Source organism: Vollenhovia emeryi, unplaced genomic scaffold, assembly GCF_000949405.1.
Source record: "Vollenhovia emeryi isolate VEMERY1.0 unplaced genomic scaffold, V.emery_V1.0 DF939184.1, whole genome shotgun sequence".
Classification (NCBI taxonomy): Eukaryota; Metazoa; Arthropoda; class Insecta; order Hymenoptera; family Formicidae; genus Vollenhovia; species Vollenhovia emeryi.
This window is the reverse complement of record NW_011967182.1, coordinates 362,873-373,498: the sequence shown is the minus strand read 5'-3', so window position 1 is coordinate 373,498 and position 10,626 is coordinate 362,873. Positions and strand designations below refer to the sequence as shown.

The window sequence follows — 10,626 nt, the reverse complement described above, 5'->3', positions numbered from 1 at the left end:
ACATATTATGCATGTTATATGCGTATTTATATTTAAAAATGTTTTTATATTTTAATATTTTCAAATACCTTCTTATTAGTTGTAAATGTTTATATATTCATCTGTTTCACAAGTCTATTATTGTAATTTTATTTTATGAAGATTTCAAATGTTAAATCCAATATTTAGAAGCGCAAGAAGTATTATGAATTTGTTATTGAAGTTCATTAATTATAAAATCGATAAAAATAGATATTTTCAAGTTAAATTATTAATAAATGTCTTTGAATAGACGTCATAGTATATTGAAAAATATGTGTTATGAACCAAATCAATTATCTTACCTTATACACTTACTGATGCAACAAGTGTAATCTCAAGAATTCTGCGAGTCGTTCCCACTTCCTATCTTTGTGTTTCTCCCACTAGAATAAGCGTTTCTCCCCTCCCATTCCGCGTCTACCATATACAGAGAAAGCGCAACGCGTACAGATTTATAACGTCCTACGCCGCGTCCGACGAAGCACCACGTTAATCTGTTGTCTCGTTAGTCAGTTATCTCATCATACCGCGATGGTTTCGACCTTTGTGCTATTACTGACTGCTCTGGGCGTCATCGGTGTAGTGAAAATTATCTCGGTGTTGCATCGGATGTACTTTTACTGGAGGAAGAAGGGTATGCCTTACCTGCCAAACTCACTGTCGTCCTTCATAGCGTCTTCGAAACTGTTTTTGGGCCGCATTTCTTTCGCCGATTATAATCAATACATATACAATTACTTCCCAAATGCTAAATATTTTGGAACCAATAATTTCGGCGTTCCTACCATACTTATACGTGATCCTGAGCTGATTAAAGACGTAATTGTGAAAGATTTTGATCACTTCCCGGATCATCTCACTTTCATTGATGAAAGCGTAGAACCGCTGTTCGGTAAGAACGTCTTCGCCTTGCGTGGAGACCGTTGGAGAGAAATGAGAAATACACTGAGTCCTTCTTTCACCGCCAGCAAAATGAAATTCATGTTTGATTTGATATCGAAGTGTTCTCACGATTTCGTCAATTATCTGGTCGACCATCCGGAGCTCTGTCATACGATCGAAACGAAGGAGGCCTTTCGACGATACACGAACGACGTAATTGCTACGGTAGCTTTTGGCATAAGTGTAAATTCCATGAAGGATAAAGACAATGAGTTCTATACGAAGGGAATAGAGGCTACTACCTTTACCTCCGGACTGTTAACGACGATTAAGATCACGTTTTTACGCGCGTATCCACGGCTTTCGAAACTATTAGGTCTAACATTTGTCCCGGCGGCAACGACCAATTTTTTCAGAAAGGTCGTGGGGGAAACTATCAGAGTGCGAAAAGAGCGAGATATCGTCAGGCCGGATATGATACATTTGCTAATGCAGGCTCAAGAGAAGGACAGTGCCGGTGTACCCAAGATGACACTAGACGACATCGTTTCTCAAGCGTTTATCTTCTTCTTCGCTGGCTTCGACACCTCGTCAACCCTGATGTGTTTCGCTGTTCATGAACTAGCGGTTAATCAAGATATTCAAGATCGTCTGCGCCAAGAGGTACAGCAGCATCTTGCCGAGGGAAACGGTGAGATTACTTACGAAGCCCTGTCGAAGATGTCTTACATGGAGATGGTGGTTTCCGAGACTCTTCGAAAGTATCCACCTCAGGTCTTCACTGACAGACTTTGCTTTAAGAAATACGAACTGCCTCCATCGCAACCAGGCTGCAAAAGTGTAATCGTCGAGCCTGACGAGACACTGATGATTCCTGTATACGGTTTACATCATGATCCACAATATTTTCCGAACCCGGACAAGTTCGACCCCGAAAGATTTAGCGAGGAGAACAAGGACAAGATTGTACCATACACTTATCTACCATTTGGTCACGGACCTAGAAAATGTATCGGGAATCGATTCGCTCTTATGGAGACCAAGATCCTGATAGCACATCTTTTACAGAAGTTTACTTTGAAGACTGTAGAAAAAACTGTCGAACCAGTGGTGTTCTGTAAAAATGACTTTTCCTTGAAACCTATTGGCGGTTTCTGGCTTGGTTTAGAGAAAAGAGAAGCGTGAAAATCTTATGCAAAGTAGAATTCTATAGTATAATTTTGTAAAAATATTATCATGTTTCCAACTTAAACATATTCTACGCTTTCAAAAGATGAAGTATAGAATAAGATCTATTTGTTAAATATCACACTGTTATTCAATGCACAAATAGTATGATTAATTTATGCTAATGTAGAGTAAAAAAATTGATAAATATTGACATTTGCTTAGAATTTCGATTCTAGGATACATACGCTTGTTACTTTTAATGGGCATGACTTATATAATTATATAATTTCATGACCTGTAAAATCTTCACTGCTCGTTCATTGATACAGTAGAGATATGATATAGGTAGTTGATTATATAAGAACGAATATTATATCGCGCAATCGTTTATCGCATTTTTTACTTTAAAACAATTAATTTACGTTGAATTTTTGGGCAGTGTATCGCAATATTAACAAATGACGCAAATGGTACCAATATACCATATGACGCAATACACGTATTATGCGTATTATATGCGTATTTATATTTAAAAATGTTTTTATATTTTAATATTTTCAAATACCTTCTTATTAGTTGTAAATGTTTATATATTCATCTGTTTCACAAGTCTATTATTGTAATTTTATTTTATGAAGATTTCAAATGTTAAATCCAATATTTAGAAGCGCAAGAAGTATTATGAATTTGTTATTGAAGTTCATTAAATAAAAAATAGATATTTTCAAGTTAAATTATTAATAAATGTCCTTGAATAGACGTCATAGTATATTGAAAAATATTTGTTATGAACCAAATCAATTATCTTACCTTATACACTTACTGATGCAACAAGTGTGATCTCAAGAATTCTGCGAATCGTTCCTACTTCCTATCTTTGTGTTTCTCCCACTATACTAAGCGTTTCTCCCCTCCCATTCCGCGTCTACCATATACAGAGAAAGCGCAACGCGTACAGATTTATAACGTCCTACGCCGCGTCCGACGAAGCACCACGTTAATCTGTTGTCTCGTTAGTCAGTTATCTCATCATACCGCGATGGTTTCGACCTTTGTGCTATTACTGACTGCTCTGGGCGTCATCGGTGTGGTGAAAATTATCTCGGTGTTGCATCGGATGTACTTTTACTGGAGGAAGAAGGGTATGCCTTACCTGCCAAACTCATTGTCGTCCTTTATAGTGTCTTCGGAAGTGTTTTTGGGCCGCATTTCTTTCGCCGATTATCATCAATACATATACAATTACTTCCCAAATGCTAAATATTTTGGAACCAATAATTTCGGCACTCCTACCATACTTATACGTGATCCCGAGCTGATTAAAGACGTAATTGTGAAGGATTTTGATCACTTCCCGGATCATCTCACTTTCATTGATGAAAGCGTAGAACCGCTGTTCGGTAAGAACGTCTTCGCCTTGCGTGGAGACCGTTGGAGAGAAATGAGGAATACACTGAGTCCTTCTTTCACCGCCAGCAAAATGAAATTCATGTTTGATTTGATATCGAAGTGTTCTCACGATTTCGTCAATTATCTGGTCGACCATCCAGAGCTCTGTCATACGATCGAAACGAAGGAGGCCTTTCGACGATACACCAACGACGTAATTGCTACGGTAGCTTTTGGCATAAGTGTAAATTCCATGAAGGATAAAGACAATGAGTTCTATACAAAGGGAATACAGGCTACCACGTTAACATTTGGGCTGTTAACGACGATTAAGCTCACGTTTTTACGCGCGTGTCCAGGGCTTTCGAAACTATTAGGTCTAACATTTTTCCCGGCGGCAACGACCAATTTTTTCAGAAAGGTCGTAGGGGAAACTATCAGAGTGCGAAAAGAGCGAGATATCGTCAGGCCGGATATGATTCATTTGCTAATGCAGGCTCAAGAGAAGGACAGTGCCGGTGTACCCAAGATGACACTAGACGACATCGTTTCTCAAGCGTTTATCTTCTTCTTCGCTGGCTTCGACACCTCCTCGACCCTGATGTGCTTCGTTGTTCACGAACTGGCGGTTAATCGAGAGATTCAAGATCGTCTGCGCCAAGAGGTGCTGCAGCATCTTGCCGAGGGAAACGGTGAGATTTCTTACGAAGCCCTGTCGAAGATGTCTTACATGGAGATGGTGGTTTCCGAGACTCTTCGAAAGTATCCACCTCAGGTCGCCACTGACAGACTTTGCTTTAAGAAATACGAACTGCCTCCATCGCAACCAGGCTGCAAAAGTGTAATCGTCGAGCCTGACGAGACACTGATGATTCCTGTATACGGTTTACATCATGATCCACAATATTTTCCGAACCCGGATAAGTTCGACCCCGAAAGATTTAGCGAGGAGAACAAGGACAAGATTGTACCATACACTTATCTACCATTTGGTCACGGACCTAGAAAATGTATCGGGAATCGATTCGCTCTTATGGAGACCAAGATCCTGATAGCACATCTTTTACAAAAGTTTACTTTGAAGACTGTAGAAAAAACTGTCGAACCAGTGGTGTTCAGTAAAACTGACTTTACCTTGAAACCTGTTGGCGGATTCTGGCTTGGTTTAGAGAAAAGAGAAGCGTGAAAATCTTATGCAAAGTAGAACTCTATAATATAATTTTGTAAAAATATTATCATGTTTCCAACTTAAACATATTCTACGCTTTCAAAAGATGAAGTGTAGAATAAGATCTATTTGTTAAATATCACACTGTTATTCAATGCACAAATAGTATGATTAATTTATGCTAATGTAGAGTAAAAAAATTGATAAATATTGACATTTGCTTAGAATTTCGATTCTAGGATACATACGCTTGTTACTTTTAATGGGCATGACTTATATAATTATACATATAATTTCATGACTTGTAAAATCTTCACTGCTCATTCATTAGTACAGTAGAGATATGATATCGGTAGTTGATTATATAAGAACGAATATTATATCGCGCAATCGTTTATCGCATTTTTTACTTTGAAACAATTAATTTTTTTAGTGCAAATTACTTTTATGAGTTCCAATGTGTTTGCAGTTAATTCTAAAATTACATTCAACGTTATATTTTTTTAACAAAATATCATAATATTAATAACAATTTGTGCAGTATATGCACACATTTATATTTTAATTATAATGTTTTAATATCTTAAAAATTATATTTATATTTTGTAATATCTTAGTAATAGATAAAACGCGGAGAATTTTTCCATTGCTTTTACATTTCTTCAGCAAATTATCGAAATATACATATAGAAAAAAGGGAACTTCGGATCTATATATAGCAGAAGTTTAACGCATTTCTTCGAAGTGTTTTCATCTTTGGTAATGCTAGAGTTTAACTGCGTCATTCCAGCTGTTTTTCTGTTAACAGACTTGGTAGGGATTTATATGTATATCTATTAGGTGATCCTTTATCTACAGATAATCATTAATCAAATACACTATTTCTAATTTATTCACATTTGTTATTGCAACCTTTAGAACGTATTATAAAATATTTTTAGTTTGAAAGATTTGAGGAGTAAGTTTTAATTAACTTTTTTAATTAGAAATATGTGGTGGAAAATGCAATCACTGTTATAATTTAAAATATTATGAAATGATTAAAACATTCCCCTGATTTAATTTAAATTTTACTTCGTGATTACGTTTAATAGCATTGTCGGTATCTATTTTCCACGTAACTATAATAGCATAATTTGATTTTGTTATTGGAAAATTTACAGGTTAATGTAAATAATATTTGTATATTAAAGTCATGTATCTTTCATGTCATCCTATTAACATCTACTGTTAATAAATAAATTATAACTGTAATATATTTATTTCAACCTACAGTTTATTTAATTCAATCTAACGAAATTTTTTTTATACTTTCGTTTAATTATAGTAAGTTTGCAACAATAATTCTAGTTAGAGTTATTTCTTTTTCTATTTCGTTATTTATTTCTGTGGATCAATGTACTCGTATGTACATATATCAGTGTTTACATAGTATATGTATACGATATCACGCGGTTTTAGGAAAAAAACTGTTTCAAACAAAAGTTGTTGGCTTGAAGGGGGACGTAAGATGATGTGATATCGAGATATATTTTGATTTTGAAAATTAAAATGGGACACCTTGTATATACTTTAACAAGGTGCATCATTATTACAATAGGTATATATAATACATTCCATAGTGACAAGCTCAAAATTGAATTATTAATGATCCACTTTTAATACACGTCACAATATGTTGAAAAATACTTGTTATAAGCGCACTCAAACCAATCAATCAACTTCTTTCGTGTAATTACTGATACAGTATGCATCATTTCAATAGATCTGAGAAACATTTCCATCAGACCTTTGTTATCCACACGCTAAGAAATGAGCGTTTCTCCCCTCTCATCATCATTTTCTTCATGCATACGATATATGCAGAAAGTGCTACGCGCTACGTGTATTTTTTACATAACGTCTTACGCCGCCTTCAGCGAAACATCTCGCTACTCCGTTGTCTCGTGAATCTGTTATCTCATCATATAACGATGATTTCGACTCTTGTGTTATTGGTGACTGCTCTGGGCGTCATCGGCGTTGTGAAAGTTCTCTCTGTGCTGCATCGGACGTTTTTTTACTGGAAGAATAAGGGTATACCATATCTTCCAAACTCGCTATCGTCCTTTATAGTGTATTGCAAATTGATCATGGGCAAAATTTCTTTCGTTGACTATAACCTGTATATGTACAATTACTTCCCAAACGCTAAATATTTTGGAACCAATAATTTCGGCACTCCTACCATACTTATACGTGATTCCGAGATGCTTAAAGACATACTGGTGAAGGATTTCGAACACTTCCCGGATCATCTCTCTTTCATTGACGAGAATATAGAACCGCTGTTTGGCAAGAATATTTTCTCTTTGCGCGGAGATCGTTGGAGAGAAATGAGAAATACGCTGAGTCCCTCTTTCACCGCCAGCAAAATGAAGTTCATGTTCGAGCTAATATCCAAGTGTTCGCACGATTTCGTCAATTATCTGGTCGACCATCCGGAGCTCTGTCATGAGATCGAAACGAAGGAGGCCTTTAGACGATACACCAACGACGTAATTGCTACGGCAGCCTTTGGAATAAGTGTGAATTCCATGAAGGATAAAGACAACGAGTTCTACACAAGAGGAACAGAAGCTACGACATTTCCTTCTGGACTGTTAAGAACGATTGAGATCATGATTCTACGCGCGTATCCACGGTTTTCTAGATTAATAGGTTTGTCCCTTTTCCCGCCGGCTACGAACGCTTTTTTCAGAAAGGTGGTAGGGGAAACCATCCGAGCGCGAGAAGAGCAAGGTATCATCAGGCCGGATATGATTCATTTACTAATGCAGGCTCGGGCCAAGGACAGTGCCAGTGTTTCCAAAATGACACTGGACGACATCGTTTCGCAAGCATTCATCTTTTTCTTCGCTGGCTTCGACACCTCCTCGACCCTGATGTGTTTTATTGCTCACGAACTGGCGGTTAATCGAGAGATTCAGGATCGTCTGCGCGAGGAAATACTGCAGCACCTTGCCGAGGGAAACGGGGAACTTTCTTACGAAGCACTGTTGAAGATGTCTTACATGGATATGGTGGTTTCCGAGGCACTCAGAAAGTATTCACCGGTAATCTTTACCGATAGACTTTGCTCGAAGAAATACGAATTGCCACCGTCGCAACCAGGCTGCAAAAGTGTAATTGTCGAACCTGGTAATACGCTGATGATTCCCGTTTATGCTTTACATCGCGATCCGAAGTATTTTCCGAACCCGGATAAATTCGACCCCGAACGATTCAGCGAGAAGAACAAGGACAATATTTTACCGTACACTTATCTACCATTCGGTCACGGGCCTAGGAAGTGTATCGGCAATCGATTCGCTCTTATGGAGACGAAGATCGTGATAGCTCATCTGTTACAAAAATTTACATTGAAGACTGTAGGAAAAACTCTAGAGCCCATTGAATATTGTAAAAATGAATTTAACTTGAGACCTGTTGGCGGATTCTGGATTGGTATGGAGAAAAGACAAACGTAAAAATCGTGTGTGGAAAGAACATAATTCGACGATATTATTGTGTTTGTAGAATTGTTATTGCGTTCTCAACTTTAAAATATTCAATCAATAAAATATTCGCGCAAAAGACGGTGAAGTGTACTATACACTACCATTAAAGTTTTTGCTAACAAATGATTAAGTTTTTGCTATGGCCTGAAAAAATTGAAAAATATGTTTGTTACTTGCTTAGACTCTCGAGTCTATTCTCCACGTGCTAATCACTTTAAATAACTTATATAACTTCTCCTTGTTGTCCAGTAGCACAGTAGAGATGATAGAAAAGATATTATTAATTGTTTATGGAAAAAATATTTTATCATGTGAACGTCTGTTGTATTTTTAAATCTTGGGACAATTCTTATTTTTAATGCAAATTTTACTAATTCAGATTTTCTTGCAATTAGTTGAAGAATTAAATGTTTAACATTATGTTTTCAAAATGTATAATAATAATATCAATATCAATGGATGTAACACATGCGTTATGTGCGTATCATAAGAGTATTTATATTTTAATTATAACGTTTTAAATATCGCATAATTCTTGGCATACAATAGCAATTAGTGATTAAGTTAGGAGCGATAGCGCGCGCTATTTAATAAAAATAATTTAATGTGATTTTATTTCCTTCTTATTAGCCTTATAACATAACTTTTAAATATGTTATCTCTAGAACAGCCCATTACTCTGATAGCTAGCTTTTAAATCCAATAACCGTCCAAGATATTTCAATATTAATTTTATACATGATCATATAACATATTTGTTATACGACAAGAGTCGTTGTTGTAATTATTTTATCGTGCCCAGGGATCATGCAAATATCTTATCGTTATCTATCAAGTTTTTATACTTTTTTTTCTTTATAAGATAAAGATTTTGTTCGAGGCGTTTTGGCATTTCTCGTATCGTCAATTGAAATCAATGATGAAATGAAGAAGTCATTCGAATCATTGCTTACTTACAAGTCTCGAGTTGACGCCCTGCCAACACCCACATTGATTGGTATCAGCGAACGATGGATGACGTGGTGCATACGCCGCAGGCTCTTTATACGTCGTGGGCTCTTTTATACACAGCACACTGTTGCACGAGAATTGATGGCGACCTTGAATTAATAATGACTCGTCAACTGATGGTCAGAGACTGGAAAACATTGTAATCGTCATTCCGTCAAGTTGAAGCGCAATTTTTTACACGATCGTTCATTAGCAATATCCAATTTCATGCATCGTGCACATGTTTCGTTTGCATATTCTAATTGTAAGTTTCGGACGATCGCAATTGTAGGTATCTGATTTTATATTATAACATATGTAATATTAAACTGTGTACGAAATGTCAGGGAGAAAGGTAGGATTAGAAAATTGTATTCGACACAAAATAATTGTATGGGTAATCAAGTGAAATTAAAAGGTAAGAAAATAAATTAAATATAAATGTAAAATTAATAAGACAAAGAAAGGGGAATCGCGATTGTAATCGGTGGAGATAGTGGAGGGCTTGTACATACACACAGATTGATTCCCTGAATTAAATTTCATTTAAATTGTTAAATTGAAAACCTATAGTTTACAGTTAGAAAAATTCCAAATTTACAATCAGTCAAGGCTTTCATCGTAATTATATTCGGTGAAAACCAAGTGGTCTAAATATAGTTAGAAGTGCCATTATAATTGTATTATACATCCTTTTGTAATAAATATTGCAGCACTGGCAAATTACATCTGGTATTCTTTGTTGCAATTGTTTCTATATGTTGTACACGGAAATGCTTTAGTGAAATACATACTTGATTTCCTTTTTATTGTAATGCATTGTTGCAATGCATGCACAATTACACTCTGGCTGCGTTCGGGGAGATGCTATCAGATGTTATTTTAGCGCTACGAGCGTGCTACGAGCGTGCTCTGTCCTTGTTACTTGCACAAGTTGAACAAGGACAGAGTACGCTCATGGCGCTAAATTGCGTCTCCCCGGACGCAGCCTCTGTGGACGCATCGCAGAATAGAATCGTGGATATAGCGTGTTACCTGCTGGAAATATCCGTCGCTACGTAATTGAATGTAGACGTTTTGTGCACGTAGTAAACGCCAGCAGGCCGATTCCATCTAATTCGCAAGCAGCATTCTCTCCGACATCTGTACGGCCCGGTTTTGCGTGATCCTCGAACACGGTGCGCCATCTGCGGACGTTGAAAACGCGGTCATGAACTACGTAGCCAATGTCCACGCTTGGGCTAAGCGGATAACGCAGATGTCTACGTTGTGCATGAAATGTCGATAAAAACAGAGTTATCGATTTTTCGTTCAAAATAATCGATTGAAAATTTCTAATCTCATAGTCCTTTGTTCATTGCAACAGTTGTTTTTACATTTTTATCATTTCTTTAAGGGGATGCTGGAGTCTGTCTGTTTTACCGACAACGCGAAAGTTAAGAATGTGTGCGTGTATGTATATTACAT

General features: G+C 36.7%; 4 protein-coding genes across 5 annotated transcripts in view; 3 read left to right on the top strand and 1 right to left on the bottom strand.

Annotated features, from left to right (window-relative positions):
- The window catches only part of LOC105562719 (tyrosine-protein kinase-like otk), an 87,808-nt gene extending 77,238 nt beyond the window's left edge, over nucleotides 1-10,570 (bottom strand). Inside the window, exons 1-2 of one of the 2 annotated variants that reach the window (XM_012013769.1) lie at nucleotides 10,195-10,570; nucleotides 9,127-9,269 (exon numbers count right to left, since the gene is read on the bottom strand). In XM_012013769.1, coding sequence (XP_011869159.1) covers nucleotides 9,127-9,160 — 34 coding nt within the window. In that variant the 5' untranslated portion in view covers nucleotides 9,161-9,269; nucleotides 10,195-10,570. The other variant, XM_012013768.1, reaches the window with a different exon arrangement.
- Nucleotides 483-2,609, top strand: LOC105562728 (cytochrome P450 9e2-like). The gene has a single exon (XM_012013777.1). It carries the CDS (start codon nucleotides 553-555, stop codon nucleotides 2,086-2,088), a length of 1,536 nt encoding a protein of 511 aa, XP_011869167.1. The 5' UTR covers nucleotides 483-552; the 3' UTR covers nucleotides 2,089-2,609.
- LOC105562729 (cytochrome P450 9e2-like) lies at nucleotides 3,030-4,857 on the top strand. Its single transcript, XM_012013778.1, has one exon. The coding sequence runs from the start codon at nucleotides 3,113-3,115 to the stop codon at nucleotides 4,646-4,648; it is 1,536 nt and encodes a 511-aa protein (XP_011869168.1). The 5' UTR covers nucleotides 3,030-3,112; the 3' UTR covers nucleotides 4,649-4,857.
- On the top strand, nucleotides 5,921-8,504 carry LOC105562730 (cytochrome P450 9e2-like). Its single transcript, XM_012013779.1, has one exon. It carries the CDS (start codon nucleotides 6,379-6,381, stop codon nucleotides 8,137-8,139), a length of 1,761 nt encoding a protein of 586 aa, XP_011869169.1. The 5' UTR covers nucleotides 5,921-6,378; the 3' UTR covers nucleotides 8,140-8,504.
- Nucleotides 10,571-10,626: the final 56 nt, after the last annotated feature.